The sequence below is a fragment of the Mobula hypostoma genome, chromosome 8 (assembly GCF_963921235.1).
Source record: "Mobula hypostoma chromosome 8, sMobHyp1.1, whole genome shotgun sequence".
Lineage (NCBI taxonomy): Eukaryota > Metazoa > Chordata > Chondrichthyes > Myliobatiformes > Myliobatidae > Mobula > Mobula hypostoma.
The window spans coordinates 14,369,722-14,389,422 of record NC_086104.1 but is presented as its reverse complement, the minus strand read 5'-3'; the positions used below and the strand labels follow the sequence as shown (position 1 = coordinate 14,389,422).

The 19,701-nt window shown below is 43.6% G+C and overlaps 1 protein-coding gene across 2 annotated transcripts in view; it reads left to right on the top strand.

Annotated features, from left to right (window-relative positions):
* smyd3 (SET and MYND domain containing 3) overlaps positions 1 to 19,701 on the top strand; it is a 1,006,799-nt gene that overhangs the window by 263,963 nt on the left and 723,135 nt on the right. For both annotated transcript variants that reach the window (XM_063055477.1, XM_063055475.1), the window contains one exon: positions 6,112 to 6,169. In XM_063055477.1, coding sequence (XP_062911547.1) covers positions 6,112 to 6,169 — 58 coding nt within the window. The remainder of the gene's footprint in view (positions 1 to 6,111; positions 6,170 to 19,701) is intronic.

Below are 19,701 nucleotides of genomic sequence, written 5' to 3'. Positions count from 1 at the left end.
ATCCATCTGTTTAGATTGATCTGGCTGGATGGCATACAAACAAAAGCTTTTCACTGTATATTGGTACATGAGACAAAAATTAACCAAATACCAATATTGCTGAGGCTGATTCCTACTTTTGCAGGAACAATTCAGTTCAACATGTTCTTACCACCTCCCACAATGCATTTTAATAATCTTTGTTGTTCAACAGTCCACATAAATTTTGTTATCAATAATTTTAAAAAGGCAAATTGTTTATAGCCTCTTGGGATTCTTCACCATAATCATATTTAGGGATAGAAACCAAAGTCTGAAAACAGAAACAGTAATGATTTATTTCTGGTTTCATTGTAGCCAGTGACTGGCAGCTCAATGATCAGAAAGATCTGCTATGGTAATGTCCTCTTTGAACATGTGTACATTTCCTAGCTAGAAGAAACAAATAAAAGATGAGATGATTCCTGCTGTAGAAAGATAATGTTCCTTAGTGATAGTTCGGCCTTAATTATAATTCTGAGGAGCTTGAAGCCCTTCAATTATTGAAACTCTTTTCGTGTTGTAATAAATCATTTGAAACCAGGACCAGGAACTGAATGTTTTGCTTCATAATTAAAAAAGAGATATTGCTGGAAATACTCAGCAGGTCAGGCAGCATCCGCAAAGAGTGATTTCAGTTGACATTTCAACAGATTAAGGAAACGATAAAATCAGAGGTATTTCAGATTGGGGAGGGGGTGAAGAGGAAAAAAGAAGTGTCTGTGATGAGGTGGAGAGCAAGATAGACGTAGTCAAAGGCTGAGAGAAAATGCGTTAGTGTCTGCTGTTGGATTAGGATCTAAATTGTCATTTCTCTTTTTAACTTCCTTTATTCTTGCTTGTACGTCTGCATAATCAATCTGTGAATGTTCAGAGGATTTTTATAACTTGTAAAACTGATTCAGTACTTTTTTGTAGCTTCTTTGTCTGCAGCCTGTGTCAGACTGTTTCTTGGCTTGTTCTTAGGAAGGAATTTTCTTATCTGGCTAGTTTGAGCTAGTCTTCAATACAAAGCGACTTTGACATTCTTATGTCCTTTCTTTTCTTGTCTTCTCTCTTTGGTTGTGTCTTTTTAACGGTACAGTGTGTTGGTTACTGCTATTCTTTTGTTATGAACAACTAATAACATGGCCGTAGCCACAAGATTTATCCCCCATACCTGACTTTCAAAGAACCTTCTGGACAATATCATCTGCTGAACATTTTGAAGAAGACAGTATCAGGAAAATCATTTGTTTTGGTGATATTAGTTGAGGCATCAATATCAGCCAAAATACAATTAAAATTCAAATTTTATGCACCAGTTTAGTGACATTTAGGACTGAAAATGTGATATGTTCACCATTTTTCTGACCATTTAAAAATACAGAACTTGTGTTTTAAATTGAAAAGATCACTACAAAATGATAAAAATTGTTTTAAATTTGCAATAACAGAATCATTTTGCAGTGGATTGCCTGTCTGTATACGGAGTGCTGACCTCTGGTAATGCTGGTTTCAATCACTTCAGTTGTTTTTTCAATCCAATTTAAGGAGAGAGAAAAAAAATCAACTTGGGTCCTTGTTTGACAGGTGTCTAAGAGTCTCTGTGTTAATAATACATCAGAGGATGTAAGAATGAAAAGAAAAGTCAGCAATTGCCTTTCTATCATTGCCTTTCACTACATTGGGATGTCTCAGAATACTTGGCAACCAGTTAACTATCATTGAAGTGTGGCCCCTGTTATAATGGATACAACAGGTGGTCCAATTTATGCATGCCTGGATCCCTCGAGCAGTAAAGCGAATCATCCTGATTGAAGGCCAAACTTTGGCCAGAACCCTAGGGTGAAATATCTTGCCCTTACTGAAGTGATGAAATACACTGTGTATCTTAGGCAGACAGATGTCAGCTTAACATCCCAACTGACAGAGGCCAAGGGCAAGACAAGGATTAAGCATGGTGTGATCTTCTTCCATTTGTGATTGCTAACAATGTCCACAGAATCCATACAGGAGCAGCTGGGAATCATTGTTCATGAAATATAGAAAGTTCGTCTGCAGGAGTGCAAGTAGGTAGGAAGGGACATGGAATTGTAGCCTTTATTGCAGATGGTACAAACTACAAAAATCTTGATGGAGCTCTTTCGAAGATTAGTGAGATCACACCAGGGGTGTTATATGTAGCAATGTTCTCTTTTATTTGGGTTGTGGGCAGGGGGCATGGGGATGTGTGCTTGCATTGGGAAGGTTCTGCTTCTATGTCTTATGGTTGATTTCTGGGATTGAGGTGATTTTTACTGCTGGACGTTTAAGGAGGGTGGACCTTTGTGTTCAATTTCAAAATAAATTTATTATCGAAGTATATAAATGTTACCATATACTACCTTGAGATTTATTTTCTTGCGGGCATTGACAAGAAGAAAAAAAAAGAAATACAATAGAATTTTATGAAAAACTACATAAACAAAGACTGACAACCAAAGTAGAAATAAAAATAATACTGAAAATGAGTTGCAACTCTACAAGTCTGCTCTCATGAGTTACTCTTTTTTGTTTATTTACTTATTATTATGATTTTTTTTGTATTTGCAGTTTGTCCTTTGCTCATTGGTTGCTTGTCAGTCTTTTTCATGATTCTGTTGTCCTCATTTGTTCAACTGTGAATGCCTGCAAGAAAATGATTCTCGCAGTAGTATGTAGTGAGTTTGCATACTTTGATGATAAATTTACTTGGATTTATTTTGAACTCGGGGACATTGTCAGAGAGCTTGAAGAGAGATTTAGGCCAGTTAGAAGGTGGGCTGAAAGATGGCAGATGGAGTTTAATGCTGATAAATGTGAGGTGCTACATTTTGGTGGGACTAATCAAAATAGGACATACATGGTAAATGGTAGGGCATTGAAGAATGCAGTAGAACAGAGGGATCTAGGAATAATGGTGCGTAGTTCCCTGAAGGTGGAATCTCATGTGGGTAAGGTGGTGAAGAAAGCTTTTGGTATGCTGGCCTTTATTAATCAGAGCATTGAGTACAGGAGTTGGGATGTAATGCTGAAATTGTGCAAAGCATTGGTAAGGCCAAATTTGGAGTATTGTGTACAGTTCTGGTCACCGAATTATAGGAAAGACGTCAACAAAATAGAGAGAGTACAGAGAAGATTTACTAGAATGTTACCTGGGTTTCATCTCGTAAGTTACAGAAAAAAGTTGAACAAGTTGGGTGTTTATCCTTGGAGCATAGAAGGTTGAGGGGGGACTTGATAGAGGTATTTAAAATTATGAGGGGGATAGATAGAGTTGACACGGATAGGCTTTTTCCATTGAGAGTGGGGGAGATTCAAACAAGAGGACATGAGTTGAGAGTTAAAGGGCAAAAGTTTAGGGGTAATAGACAATAGGTGCAGGATTGGGCCATTCATCCCTTCGAGCCAGCACCGCCATTCACTGTGATCATGGCGGATCATCCACAATCTGTATCCTGTTCCTGCCTTCTCGCCATTGACTCCGCTATCATTAAGAGCTCTATCTAACTCTTTCTTGAAAGCATCCAGAGAATTGGCCTCCGCTGCCTTCTGAGGCAAAGCATTCCACAGATCCACAACTCTCTGGGTGAAAAAGTTTTTCCTCAACTCTGTTCTAAATGGCCTACCCCTTTTTCTCAAATTGTGGCCTCTGGCTCTGGACTCCCCCAACATCGGGAACATGTTTCCTGCCTCTAGCGTGTCCAATCCCTTAATAATCTTATATGTTTCTATCAGATCACCTCTCATCCTTCTAAATTCCAGTGTATACAATCCCAGTCGCTCCAATCTTTCAACATATGACAGTCCCGCCATCCCGGGAATTAACCTCGTGAACCTCCGCTGCACTCCCTCAATAGCAAGAATGTCCTTCCTCAAATTTGGAGACCAAAACTGTACACAATACTCCAGGTGTGGTCTCACCAGGGCCCTGTACAACTGCAGAAGGACCTCTTTGCTCCTATACTCAACTCCCCTTGTTATGAAGGCCAACATGCCATTAGCTTTCTTCACTGCCTGCTGTACCTGCATGCTTGCTTTCAGTGACTGATGTACAAGGACACCAAGATCTTGTTGTCCTTCCCCTTTTCCTAACTTGACACAATTCAAATAGTAATCTGCCTTCCTGTTCTTGCCACCAAAGTGGATAACCTCACGTTTATCCACATTAAACTGAATCTGCTATGCATCTGCCCACTCACCCAACCTGTCCAAGTCATCCTGCATTATCTCAACATCCTCTGCACATTTGACACTGCCACCCAGCTTTGTGTCATCTGCAAATTTGCTAATGTTACTTTTAATTCCCTCATCTAAATCATTAATATATATTGTAAACAGCTGTGGTCCCAGCACTGAACCCTGTGGTACCCCACTGGTCACCGCCTGCCATTCTGAAAGGGCCCTGTTAATCCCTACTCTTTGTTTCCTGTCTGCCAACCAATTTTCTATCCATGTCAGTACCCTTCCCCCAATACCATGTGCTCTAATTTTGCCCACTAATCTCCTATGTGGGACCTTATCAAAGGCTTTCTGAAAGTCCAGGTACACTACATCCACTGGCTCTCCCTTGTCCATTTTCATAGTTACATCCTCAAAAAATTCCAGAAGATTAGTCAAGCAAGAGCCCCTCCGCGACTCCCTGGTCCACACGTCCCGCCCCACGGATCTCCCACCTGGCACTGATCCCTTTAAGGGCAAGTGCTACACCTGTCCCTACACCTCCCCTCTTGCCACCATTCAGGACCCCAAACAGTACTTCCAAGTGAGGCAACACTTCACTTGTGAGTCTGTTGGGGTCATCAACTGCATCTGGTGCGGCCTCCTCTACATCAGTGAAACCCGACACAGATTGGGGGACCACTTCGTCGAGCACCTCCGCTCCGTCCGCCAAGACAGACAGGATCTCCCGGTAGCCACCCACTTCAACTCTGCTTCCCACTCCCATTCAGATATGTCCATACATGGCCTCCTCTATGGCCATGATGAGGCTAAACTCAGGTTGGAGGAACAACACCTCATATACCGTCTAGGTAGTCTCCAGCCCCTTGGTATGAACATAGAATTCTCCAACTTCCGGTAATTCCCTCCCCCTCCCTTCCCCTATCCCTATGTCACTCCGCCCCCTCCCCCAGCTGCCTACCTCCTCCCTCTTGGTTCTGCCTCCTTCTACTACCCATTGTGTTCTCCCCTATTCTTTCTTCACCTTTCCTGCCTATCACCTCCCTGCCTCCCTTCCCTCACCCCTTTATCTTTCCCCTTACTGGTTTTTCACCTGGAACCGACCAGCCTTCTCCTTCCTAACCCCCCCCCCACCTTCCTTATAGGGCCTCTGCCCCTTCCCCCTACTGTCCTGATGAAGGGTTCCGGCCTGAAACGTCGACTGATCTTTTCCACTGATGCTGCCCGACCTGCTGAGTTCCTCCAGCGTGTTGTGAGTGTTGCTTAGTCAAGTATGATTTCCCCTTCGTATATCCATGCTGACTCGGACCGATTCTGTTACTGCTATCCAAATGTGCCGCTATTTCATCCTTTATAATTGACTCCAGCATCTTCCCCACCACTGATGTCAGGCTAACTGGTCTATAACATGAGGGGGAACTTCTTTACTCAGAGAGTGGTAGCTGTGTGGAACGAGCTTCCAGCAGAAGTGGTTGAGGCAGGTTCGATGTTGTCATTTAAAGTTAAACTGGACAGCTATATGGACAGGAAAGAAATGGAGGGTTATGGGCTGAGTGCGGGTCGGTGGGACTAGGTGAGAGTAAGACTTCAGCACGAACTAGAAGGCCCGAGATGGCCTTCTTCCATGCTATAATTGTTATATGGTTATATGGTCAGGATAAAGCATTGCCTGTTTTAGGCAGATAAGGAGGAAGTTCTCTCCCAGGACCATGACTCTTACCCAGAGAGCCTTGGAGGCAGAGTCAGTGAATAGTGACACGAGAGACTGACGAAGTGGTATTGAGGGGCAAGTTGGATGCTGTCTGGCCTACCCCAGTTTCTGATTTCTAGCAAAGAGATGCGGTCTTCAGGATGGTGGAAAGAGGGAGAAATTTGTCATGTGTTATTAAAGTGATCTACTTTGTCTCACAGATGAGTGGGTTGCCCTGCCCTTCCGAGGAGCTGTACTCTGTGTCGGATCTTCAGTCCAGTAAGTACTCCGTTCTGCTCCTTGGGGTATGCTATGTCAACTGCCTTGTTCCGCTGACTGCACAATTCAGCAAAGTGGGAAGATGGGATTGGTGAGGTTTTCGGACTCGTCAAGTGGGGGCATGGTGAAAGATGCACACACACAAAATGCTAGAGGAACTCAACAGGTCTGCCAGATTTTATGGAGTGGAATAAACAGTTAACGTTTCGGGGTGAGACCCCTTCATTCTGAAAAGCATTTTGAGTGTGTATTGCTCAAGTTGACCAGCATCTGCAGAATCAATTGTGTTTATGGGGAAATAGAGTAATAGAATCATTGAAAAGTGCACTACACGACAGAAACAGGCACTTCAGCCCTTTTAATCCATGCTGAACCACTAAAACTGTCTATTCCCATCAACCTGCACCTAGACCGTAGCCCTCCATACCCCTGCCATCTATGTGTCTAGCCAAACTTGAAAATGATGAAATTATTTTGAGATATGGTTGATGCATAATCAACGTTGGGGTGACACGGTACCATCGTGGTGAGCACAACGCTTGACAGTACCTGAGACCCGAGTTCAGTTCCTGTCGCTGTCTGTAAGGAGTTTATATGTTCTCCCAGTGACTGCGTGAGTTTCCTCCGGGTGCTCTGGTTTCCTCCCATATTCCAAAGGTACACCAGTCGGCAGTTTAATGGGTCATTGTTAGTTGTCCCATGATTAGGCTAGGATTAAATCGGATGATTGCTGGGAGACACCCAGCCTCCCCGATGGCCACACCTGCACCGGGTGCATTAAGTTGTAGCACCTTAGAGACGTGTTAGGGAACTGGAATTGCAGTTCGATGATCCTCGGCTTGTTAGGGAAAGTGAAGCAGTGATAGACAGGAGCTGCAGGGAGGTAGTAACCCCAAGGCTACAGGAGGCAGATAAATAGGTGACGGTCAGGAGAGGGAAGGGGGAACATTAGTGGAGAGCACCCCGTGGCCATCCCCCTCAACAATAAATACTCCATTTTGCTTACTATTGGGGGAGACAACTTACTTGGGGGAAGCAACAGCGGCCGTGCCTCTGCCACTGAATCTGGCACTGTGGCTCATAAGGGTAAGGAACTGAAAAGGATGGCAGCAGTAATAGGGGCTCTATAATCGGGGGCAGATAGGCAATTCTATGGATGCAAAAAGGAAACACGGTTGGTAGTTTGCCTCCCAGGTGCCAGGGTCCGCGATGTTCCTGAACACGTCCACAATATCCTGAAAAGGGAGGGTGAGCAGCTGGAGGTCGTGGTACGAATTGGTATCAACGACATGGGTAGAAAAAGGGAGGAGGTCCTGAACAAAGAATATAGGGAATTAGGAAGTAGGGCCTCAAGGCTAGTAATCGTGGGATTGCTGCCTGTGCCATGTGACAGTGAGGATGGGAATAGAATGAGGTGGAGGATAAATGCACTGCTGAAGAATTGGGGCAGGGGGCAGGGATTCGGATTTCTGGATCACTGAGACCTCTTCAGGGGAAGGTGTGACCTGTACAAAAGGGATGGGTTGCACTTAAATCCGAGGGGGACCAATATTCTAGTGCAACACTCACAATACGCTGGAGGAACTCAGCAGGTCGGGCAGCATCCGTGGAAACGATCGGTCGACGTTTCAGGCCGGCACCCTTCGTCAAGACTGTTCTTGTGGGCAGGTTTACTAGAGCTGTTGGGAGTGGTTAAAACTAATATGGCAGGGGAATGGGAACCAATACGATAGAGCTCAGTGTGAGCCAACAGGTTTACAAGTAGATGATGGATGTAAGGAACGACAAGCCAATGATTGGGCACAAATGCAGACAGAGCAAAGAGTTAAGTTGTACCATAGACGCAAAATTCAAAAGGGTGAAGAATGCAGGACTGAAGGTACTGTATTTAAATGCGCATAGCATTTGGAATAAGGTGGACAAACTCGTGGTGCAATTCGAGATTAGACAGTATGATGTTTTGGGCATCACTGAGTCATGGCTAAAGGAAGGCTGTAGCTGGGAGCTTAACATCAAAGGATATACTTTGTATCAAAAGGACAGGCAGAAGGCATAGGCAGTGGTGTGGCTCTGTTGGTAAGAGACGGAATTACATCTTTAGAAAGAGGTAATGGCGATGTTGAATCTTTGTGGGCTGGACTTAAGAAACTGCAAGGGTAAAATAACATTATGGGAATCATATATAGCCCTTCAAATAGTAGCTAGGATGTGGGGTTGAGATTGCAAAGGGAGCTGGAAAAGGTATGTAATAAGGGTAATGACATAATTGTAATGGGTGACTTCAATATGCAAGGGGATTGGGAAAATCAGGTTGGTGTCGGATCACGAGAGGGAATTTGTTGAATGCCTGCAAGATGGCTTTTAGAGCAGCTTGTGCTAGAGCCTACTCATTGAAGGGCAATCTTAGATTGGGTGTTGTGTAATAACCTAGATCTTATTAGGTAGCTTAATGTAAAGGAACCCTTTGGAGGCAGTGATTATAATATAATTGTATTCATACTGCAATTTGAAAAGGGAGAAGCATAGGTCAGATGTATCAGTATTGTGATGGAATAAAAGGAATTACAGAGGCATGAGAGAGGAGCTTGACCAGGTGAGTTGGAGGAGGATACTGGTGGGGATGATAGCAGAGCAGAGATTGCTGAAGTTTCTGAAAGTAGTTAATAAGGTGCAAGATAGATATGTCCCACAGAAGAAGTAGTTCTCAAATGGCAGAGGTAGGCAACTGTGGCTGACAAGGGAAGTTAAGGACTGTATAAAAGCCAAGAAAAGGGCATATAAGGTAGCAAGAGTGAGTGGGAAGTTGGAGAAAGATGAAATATGAGGGCAAACTAGCCAATAATATAAAGCAGGATACCAAAAGATTTTTCAATTATATAAAGAGTAAAAGGCAGGTGAGTGTTGATTATGGACCATTGGAAAATGATGCTGGTGAGTTAGTAATGGGGGACAAGGAAATGGAAGGTGAACAATGGGTACTTTACATCAGTCTTCACTGTGGAAGGCACTAACAGTGTGCCAGAGGTTCATGAGTGCCACTGCTAAGGATAAAGGCATTTCTCTGTACGATCATAAGATATAGGAGCAGAATTAGGCCATTTGACCCATCGAGTCTGCTTTACCATTTCATCATGGCTGATCCAATTTTCCTCTCAGCCCCAATCTCCTGCCTCGCTCCCGTATCCCTCCATGCCCTGACCAATCAAAAATCTATCAACCTCTGCCTTAAATATACATAAAAACGGCCATCACAGCAGCCTCTGGCAATTATTTCCACAGATTCACTTTCTGTACAATTAAAAGGTGTTTTCAATGAATGAAGTAGCAAAGTATTAACAGTCTTACTATAGGAGAGGTAGACTGATAGGTTTAAGTCAGCAGGATGGAATCTGGGTTGTGAAAATGCACTTCTCCAATCAATTTGATATAGTTTAATAGTAGCTGTGGTTACTCAAGATCTGAAGACATGCACAGCCCGTATGACAAACTGTCGACAAATTGGGCATTCATTCATACGCTTTCCACACTTAGTACACGTCACCATATGGCCACACTCAAGCAGCACACAGTCAATTGGAGAGTCCATGCATATCTTACTATTAAAAGAGAAAAAGTGCTGGGCAAACTGAAAGGTCCTAAGGTGGAGAAGTTGCCAGGACCAGGTAGACTACATCCCAGAGTCATGAGAGAGTTTGCTGAAGAGATAACAGATGCATTGGTCATGATCATTCAAGAATCACTTGATTCTGGCATGGTCCCGGAGGACTGGAGGATTGCAAATGTCACTTTGCTCTTTAAGAAGCGAGGAAGGCAAAAGCAGGGAAATTATAGACCAGTTAGCCTAATCTCAGTGGTTGGAAAAGTGTTGGAGCCTATTATTAAAGATGAGGTTTTGAGGTACTTGGAGACTAATGACAAAATAAGTCAAAGTCAGCATGTTTTCTGTGAAGGGAAATCTTGTCTGACAAGATTGCCATCCGATTCCCAAATGGACTTTGAAGCTTTGGACACTACCTCACTTTTTTTAAATATACTTATTTTTATTTTTATTTCTGTTTTTTTCCCACATTTTTAAATAATCTATTCAATATCTGTAATTGATTTACTTGTTTATTTATTATATATGTTTTATTTTATTTATTATTTTTTTTTCTCTCTGCTAGATTATGTATTGCATTGAACTGCTGCTGCTAAGTTAACAAATTTCACGTCACATGCCGGTGATAAGAAACCTGGTTCTGATTCAAATCTATTAGAGTTCTTTGAGGTAGTAACAAGCCGGCTGGATAAAGGAGAGGCAGTGGATGTTGCTTATGTGGATTTTCAGAAGGCATTTGATGAGGTCCCACACATGAGGCCGCTTAACAGGATAAAATTCTACGCCGTTACAGGAAAGATACCGGCATGGATAGCGGAATGGCTGACAGGCAGGAGGCAGCAAGTGGGAATAAAAGGGGCCTTTTCTGGTTGTCTGTCAGTGACTAGTGGTGTTCCTCAGGGGTCAGTACAGTATTAGGACCGTTGCTTTTCACATTGATTGTCAATGATTTAGATAGTGAAGTTAATGGCTTTGTGGCAAAGTTTGTGAATGATACAAAGATAGGTGGAGGGGTAGGTAGTGCTGAGGAAGCAATGTGATTGCAGCAGGACTTAGACAAATTGGAAGAATGGGTAAAAAAAAAAGTGGCAGGTGGAATACAGAGTAGAGAAATGTATGATAATCCATTTTGGTAAAAGGAAAAATAATAGTGCAGACTATTATCTAAATGGGGAGAAGGTTCAAACATCAGAGGTGCAGAGGGACTTAGGAGTCCTCATGCAAGACCCCCGGAAAGTTAATTTACAGGTTAAGTCTGTGATAATGAAGGTAAATGCAATGTTGGCATTTATTTCAAGGGGAATAGAATATAAAAACAAGGAGATAATGCTGAGGCTTTATGAGACACTAGTCAGGCTGCACTTGGAGTATTGTCAACAGCTTTGGGCCTCTTATCTCAGAAAGGATGTATTGTCATTGGAGAGAGTCCAGAGGAAGTTTATGAAGATGATTCTGGAAATGAAAGGGTTAACATATGAGTGTTTGGCAGCTTTGGGCCTGTACTTAATCGAACTTAGAAGAATGTGGAGGGATCTCAGAACTAGAGGGCACAGCCTCAAAATTGAGGGGTGACCTTTCAGAACGGAGTTAAGGAGGAATTTTTTAGCCAGAGAGTAGATTTCCTGATTGGTCAGGGCATCAAAGGAAATGGTGAGAAGGCAGGGGTATGGAGTTGAGTGGGATCCGGAATCAGCCATGATGGAATGGCGGAGCAAACCTGATGGGCTGAATGGCCTAATTCTGCTCCTGTGTCTTATGGTCTTATGGTACCGGTCGGTAGCTTAATTGATTATGGTAAATTGCCCCATTATTAGGCTGGGATTAAATTGGGGGATTGCGGGTCAGTGCAGCTCAAAGGGCCTGTTCCACGGTGCATCTCGACAAAGAAATAAATATATAAACACACTCAGCAATGTGCCTAACTTTGTGCTTTGTAACCACGTGTACCCAAACAATGTCCTGTCGACCTCCTCCAGTGCTAGCTGACGGGTTGAAGTGAAACAGGAGAGCTGCATTACTACAGTCTGCGTCAGCTTTGCTGTGATGTGTCTCCATGCTGCACAGACCTTGAGCTCCTCTTATTTTCAAAGTAACAATCAATGTCGGTGCTGGGCAGAGCTGCGGTTTAATAATGTGCTGGATTGTTCTGATAGCTTTATAGTCCTCTATTCTGTCATTGGAACTGGCTGGTAGGTTGGTTCAAGTTTTGAAGGATAACTTGGTTATCCATAAGAAATGGATACTTTCCCTGTTCAGTAAGGCTCAAGATTCAAGATTGTTTGTTGTCATTCTAAAGTACACTTGAGTAACAAAGTGATTTTTACTCTGGATCCGATGCAGCATTAAAAAACACAATAAGCATAAAGATCACATTTAAAAAAAACAAAACACAATCAATTTAAATATATAAGCAATCCTATGAAACCCAATGTTAACGTTGTGAGTTGTAACCTCAGCCAGCTCTATCATGGACACTAACCTCCACCGCATCGAAGACACCTTTGAAAGATGATGTCTCAAAAAGGTGACATCCATCACTAAGGACTCCCAACACCCAGGACCTGCCACCGTCAGGTAGGAGGTCCAGAAGCCTGAAGACACACACTCAGTGATTCAGGAACAGCTTCTTCCCCTCTGCCATCAGATTTCTGAAGGGACAATGAACCTGTGAACACTATCTCACTATTTTTGTTTGCTCTCTTTTTGCACTATGTACTTAAATATATTTCTTATTGTAATTTATAGTTATTTTTATTATTAAGTATTACAATGTAATGCTGTCACAAAAAAAAACAAATTTTACGACATAAAAACCTGATTCTGATATACCGCAGTTAATCTTTCACCTGAACTCTATTTTCTTACCGTAAGACCTTAAGATATAGAACATAAAGTGCGACACAGCGCAGTCACCTCGGCTCACAGTGTTGTGCTGATGTAGGAGCAGGGTTAGGCCATTCAGTACATTGAGTCTGCTCTGCCATTTTTCTCATTTTTTTCTGATTGCTGAGTTTTTCAACCCCACTTTCCTGCTTTCTCTCTGAAACTCTTAAATGCTTGTCAGTCAAGATTCTATCAATCTCTGCCTGAAGTACACTCATTATTGGGGAGGGTTTAAGCTGATTTGACGGGGGGGGGGTGGGAAACAGAATGATAGGGCTGAAGATGGGTCAGTTGGTTTACAACTAGATGCAGTGTGTAGTGAGACTGTGAGGAAGGACAGGCAGATGATGGGGTTGAATTGAAGTCGGGGATGAAATATGTGTAATATGGGGGCAAAATCAAGAATGCACGCAGTATACAGAATAAGGTAGATGATCTTGTAGCGTAGTTTGAGATTAGTAGGAATGACGTTGTGGGCATCACCGAGTCGTGGCTGAAAGAAGATCATAGGAGCTGAACATCCAAGGATTCACCTTGTATGGAAAGAACAGGCAGGTCGGGGAAGGAGAAGGATTGGCTCTGCCGGTAAACAATGAAGTCAAATCATTTGAAAGAGGTCACGTAGGATTGAAAGATGTAATATCCTTGTGGATAGAGTTAAGGAACTGCAAGGGTAAAAAGAGTTATATACAAGCCTCTAAAAAGTAGCGAGAATGTGGAGTACAAATTACAATGGGAGATAGAAAAGGCATGTCAAAAGGGCAATGTCATGATAGTCGTGGGGGATTTCAATATGCAGGTAGATTGGGAAAATCAGCTTGGTGCTGGATTTGAAGGGGGGGGCATTTGTAGAGTGCTGACGAGATGAGTTTTTAGTGCAGCTTGTGGTTGAGCTCATTGGGGGAAAAAACAATTCTGGATTGGGTAGCTGAAGAGATTGTGGAGGCATTAGTAATGATCTTTCAAAAACCACTAGATTCTGACATGGTTCTGAAGGACTGGAAGATTGCAGAAAGGAAGTTGTAGGTTAGTTAGCCAGACTTCAATGGTCGGGAAGATGGTGGTGTCCATTATTAAGGCTGAGATTTCAGGGAACTTGGAGGTACATGATAAAATAGGTCAAAGTCAGCATGGTTTCCTTAAGAGGAAATTTTGCTTGGCAAATCTGTTGAAGTTCTCTAAGGAAGTAACAGGCAGGATAGACAAAGGAGAGTCAATGAATGCTGTTTACTTGGATTTTAAAAAAGCCTTTGACAAGGTGCCGCACATAAGACTGCTTAACGATATATGAGCCCATAGTATTACAGGAAAGATGCTAGCATGGATAGAAGATTGGCTGACTTACAGGAGGCAAAGTGTGGAAATAAAGGGGACTTTTCTGGTTGGCTACCAGTGACTAGTAGAGTTCCATAGGGGTCAGCGTTGGGACCGATTCTTTGTAGAGTTCCACAGGGGTCAGTGTTGGGACCGATTCTTTGTAGAGTTCCACAGGGGTCAGTGTTGGGACCGATTCATTTTAAGTTATATGTCAATGATGTGCTGACCCTTTATTCTACTCTAAGATGGATGTTGCTACGGAAGGACATGAACCCAGAAGCAGCTATGACACGGGCAGCTGGATCAAATTTCTTAAAACCCTGTCCCATCACCTATTTTGGGGGATGACATGATGTGGGCTGTACTCCGGTAACATAATGGGGTGACACAGAATCTCGCAGGTTATGAGGTTCTCTGGAAATCGAGCAGGAGAAGAATCACTCCTTGAGCCCCATCTTACTGTCACAGTTGCAGCACAGAGTAATATAATCATATTCTCACATGTGAAGTAGTGGCTACATTATCAGATGCTGATTCAGTGGACGAGTGCATTGATTTTCAATGTAACTGTCCACCTTTGGTACATCTTTCAATCTCATTGATCACCAAGGTCTGAAAACACAGATATGTTTGTGCTTTGGATGTTTAGTGCAGAGATTTGTGAGGACCAGCTGGTTTACATGTCGGTAATTCTGTGTGAATTGCCATCTCCCTCTTGAAGTTTGAATATGATATTTTTTGTAATCTTTGTTCAGTTGAGACTTTTCACTGTAACGGTTGGAAAGGTTACTTCTCGAACGCAGTTTAACAAAACCGTGACCACTTTGCCCTGAAGTGGACTTCTTATTTTGTTCTGATTGTGATTTCTTGTAAAAAAAATCGTGCATAATTTATGTTTGTGTATTTCTTATGAACGCTGCTTCTCTGAAACTCTATCTGTGATGCTGCTGTAAGTAAGTTTTTCATTGCATCTGTGCAAGCGTGTACTTGTGCATATAACAATAAACATCACTTTGAGTTTAGATTAGATTACATTAGATTCAACTTTATTGTCATAGTGCCGAGTACAGATACAAAGCCAATGAAATGCATTTAGCATCTGACCAGGAATGCAAAGAATAGTGTTATTTACAAAATAACTGCGAATAAAAAAAAGTGCTACAGCACACAAATATAAAAGTACTGAGACAGTACAACACAGATGCAATACTGCTTAGCGCTGTGATGTGAGGTTCAACAGGGTCACAGCCTCAGGGAAGAAGCTCTTCCTGTGCCTGCTGGTGCGGGAGCGGAGGCTCCTGTAGTGCCTACTGGATGGGAGGAGAGTAAGAAGTCCATGCTTAGGGTGAGATGCATCCCTGATAATGCTTTTCGCCCTGCCCAGTCAGCATTTATGGTAGATGTTTCCAATGGTGGGCAATTGGGTGCCGATGATCCGCTGGGCAGTTTTCACCACAGGCTGGAGTGCTTTGCGGTCTGATATGGGACAATTGCCATACCACACTGAGATGCAGTTGGTAAGTATGTTCTCAATGGTACAGCGGTAAAAGTCCGTCAGTATCCTGGGACAGAGGTGAGCTTTCTTGATGCTCTGCAGGAACTAAAGGAGCTGTTGTGCCTTTTTGATCAGGATGGAGGAGTTCAAGGACCAGGTGAGATCCTCGGAAATGTGGACACCAAGGAACTTGAAGCTTGATACACGCTCCACTACAGCTCCATTGATGTAGATGGGGGCGTGAGTGTGGCTCCTAGCATGCCTGAAGTCCACAATGATCTCCTTGGTCTTCTGGGTATTAAGGGCCAGCTTGTTGTTGGCACACCTCGTCCCTGTAGGCCGTCTCATCATCTCCTCTGATCAGGCCAACTATGACTATGGGCTCTGCTGTTGTGGGCTGAACAACCATTCCAAAGACGTACGGGTCAGGATTAATGAGCGTTGGCCACGCTATGTTGGCGCCAGAAGTGTGATGATGCTTGCGGGCTGCCCAGTGCAATCCTCACTGATTTGATTTGACTCAAACGATGCATTTCACTATGTATACGTAACAAATAAAGCTGATCTTTAACCTCAAAACTAGTAGGAACTTATTGATTTTATTTTTTTATTTAGAGATACAATGTGGAACTGGCCCAGCGAGCCGCGCCACTCGGCAAAACGCCTATTTAATCCGAGCCTAATTACAGGACAATTTACGATGACTGATTAACCTACTAACCAGTACATTTTGTGGGAAGTAACTAGAACACTCAGAAGAAACCCACGTGGTCGAGGGGAGAAAATACAAACTCATAACGGACGGTGCCATTATTGAACTAGTTCCAATGCCATGAGCTGTAATAGCTTTGTGCTAACTGCTTCACTATCATGGCAGTATTTCGATGTCACTATTAATATAGCAAAACGTTTCAATGCAGACAAGTGCAAGGTGTTGTACTTCAGTAGGACCAACCAGGGTAGGTCTTACACAGTGAATGGTGGGATCAGGGAATAGAGGCCCAGAATTTATTGAAAGTGGCTTCACAGGTAGATGGGGTTGTAAGAAAGCTTTTGGCATGTTGGCCTTCATAAATCAAAGTAATGAGTACCGGAGATGGGATGTTGTGTTGAAGTTGAATAAGATGTTGGTGAGTCCTAATTTTGGAGTATTGTGTGTAGTTTTGATCACCTAGTGACAGGAAAGATGTAAATAAGATTGGAAGAATACAGAGAAAATTTACGAAAATGATGCTTAGACTGGAGGGCTATGGTCCCAGTGCTGGTCGATTTGGGGTAGGCAATTTAAATGCTTTGGAACGGACTCGATAGGCTGAACGACCTGTTTTTTGTGTTGTATTTTTCCATGACTCTTCTATTTTAAGGTGCTTCACTGCAATGTTTACCCACAAACTTAGATGTTAATTCTCAAAGGAGATCCAAAGCTGAGTCAAATATTTAAAAAGTAATCGAACCATGAGAAAAGAAGGTGGACATAACTGACAGCAAGGCTTCTACACGAGCTCAACGTCTGCCATGCTCACTTTGATCATCAAAACATGGAAGAAACTTCAGGAACTCCCACAGTCCCCGATGACCCTATGATTTCAGTCCCTGAGGCTGATGTGAGGCCATTCTTCATGAGGGTGAACACATAGAAAGACTGTGGCTAAGCACAGCTCCACTGCCATATTTAAATTTGCTGAAGCAAATCAAAGGTGGTGATATAGGAGGGAGATAGAAAATCTGGCTGAGTGGTGGCACAGCAACAACCTCTCACTCAATGTCTGCGAGACCAAGGGGGGAGTAAACTGGAGGTCCATTAGCCAGTTCTCACTGGGGGATCAGAGGTGGAGAGGGTCAACAACTTTAGTGTATTCGCTGTTCTCATTTCAGCGAATCTGTCCTGGGCCCAGCCTGTAAGTGGTAAGAGCAATTGTGAAGAAGGCACGGCAGCACCTCTACTTCCTTAGAAGTTTGCGAAGACTTGGCATGACGTCTAAAACTTTGACAGACTTCTATAGATGTGAGGTGGAGTGTACATTGTCTGGTTGCATTACAGCCTGGTATGGGAACACTCCTGAATAGAATAACCTGCAGAAGTAGTGAATATGGCCCAGTCTATCATGGGTAAATCCCTCCCCTCCATTGAGGACATCTATACGGAAAGGATAAATTCACTCACCCCATCACTGATCTGTTCTCACAACTTATGGATTCACTTTCGAGGACTCTTCATCGCATGTTCTTGATATTTATTGCTTATGTATTTATTATTTTTTTGTATTTGCATAGTTTGCTGCCTTTTGTACATTGGTTGTTTGTCCGTCCTGTCGGGTATAGTCTTTCATTGATTCTAATATGTTTCTTGGATTTACTGTGAATGCCCACAACAAAATGAATCTGGGGGTTGCATGTGGTGACATGTATGTACTTTGATAATAAAGTTATTTTGAACTTAAAAATAAGATCAGCAGCATTTCTCTGCTGTGAGGGTTTGAACTGCCACAAACTGCATTTGATATTGGGCCAGTTGGTCAGGTGGATAGGGGGATCTTTTTGAAAGTTCTTGGTAAATTTATTATCAAAGTACGTACATGTCGCCATATACCACCATGGGGTACATTTTCTTGCAGACATTCATAGTGAACAAAGAAGTACAGCAGAATCAATGAAAAACTACACACAAAGACTGACCAACAACCAACATGCAAAAGATGACAAGTTGTGCAGCTATAAATGAAGAAGTAAATAAATAACACTGAGAACATGAGTTGTAGAGTCCTTGAATGTGAGTCCGTAAGTTGTGGATTCAGTCTAGTGTTGAGGTGAGTGAAGTTATCCACACTGGTTCAGGAGACTGATGATTGAAGGGTAATAACTGTTCCAGAACCTGTGGTGTGGGCCTGTACCTCCTTCCGGATGACAGCAGCGAGAAGGGAGCGTAGCCTGGATGGTGGTGGTTCTTGATGGTGGATGCTGTTTTGAAGCACCTTCAATTACTCCAAAAGACTGAGGTTTGGTAAAATACTGAAAGGCTTTTATTCGCTGTACAATACGACCTCCACAGTGAGTGTCTGCCCCCGGACTGAGGGGGAGGGGCAAGGCGAACACCTTTATACAGGACACTGTGGGAGGAGCCACAGGGGCAGTCAGCAGAGGGGTGTGTCCAGACAGGTAACCGAGTTACAACATATATACATGGTTTACCACATTCACCCCTCCTTTTTTTTAAAAAAGAGTCCCGCGGGGTGAAGTGACTAACAATATTTACAAGAAGTATATTTACAGGTCAAGTCTATCAGGCGGTCGAGTCCGTCGCTGTGATCTACGTAGCACCGGCGATGGCGGTTGTGCTGGCTCCGTCCTGACTTCAGGTGCCAGCACGTTAGGTGTCGGTAATCCCTCGTGCGTGTGCGTCGCGCCCAGTATGGGAGTGTCGTGTGGTGTCTGTATAGGGTTTGGGGTGGACGGTGTCTCGTAGGTACATACATTGGTGGGTACGGGGTCAATAGTCACCACGGAGTGTCGGAGTGTTCAGGGTAGGGGCCCGGAGCTCCTGCGGGCGCCAGGTCGCGGATGGAGACCGTGTCCTCCCGCCCATCAGGTAAAACCACGTAGGCATACTGGGGGTTCGCATGAAGTAAGTGAACCCTCTCGTCCATCGGGGAGTATTTATTGCTCCTCACATGTTTCTGGAGCAGCACTGGCCCCGGGGACGTCAGCCAAGATGGTAGGGTGGTCCCAGTGGCCGATTTTCGGGGAAAAGAAAAGAGCCGCTCATGAGGGGTGGCATTGGTGGCTGTGCATAACAGGGAGCGGATGGAGTGGAGTGCCTCGGGAAGGACCTCCTGCCAGCGGGAGACCGGCAGTCCCTTTGACCTGAGGGCTAAGAGTGTGGCTTTCCACACTGTGCAATTCTCCTTCTCTACCTGTCCATTCCCCCGGGGATTATAGCTCGTGGTCCTACTGGTTGCAATTCCCCTAGCCAGTAGATATTGGCGCAGCTCGTCACTCATAAACGAGGACCCTCTGTCACTGTGGATATAGCATGGGTATCCGAACAGAGTGAAGAGCTTGCGCAGGGCTTTTATAACTGACGTGGTAGTGGTGTCGGGGCAGGGGATGGCGAAGGGGAACCGCGAGTACTCATCAATTACATTAAGAAAGTACACATTGCGGTCGACGGAGGGAAGGGGGCCCTTAAAGTCAACACTCAGTCGCTCAAAGGGGCGGGTGGCCTTGATGAGTGGTGCATTT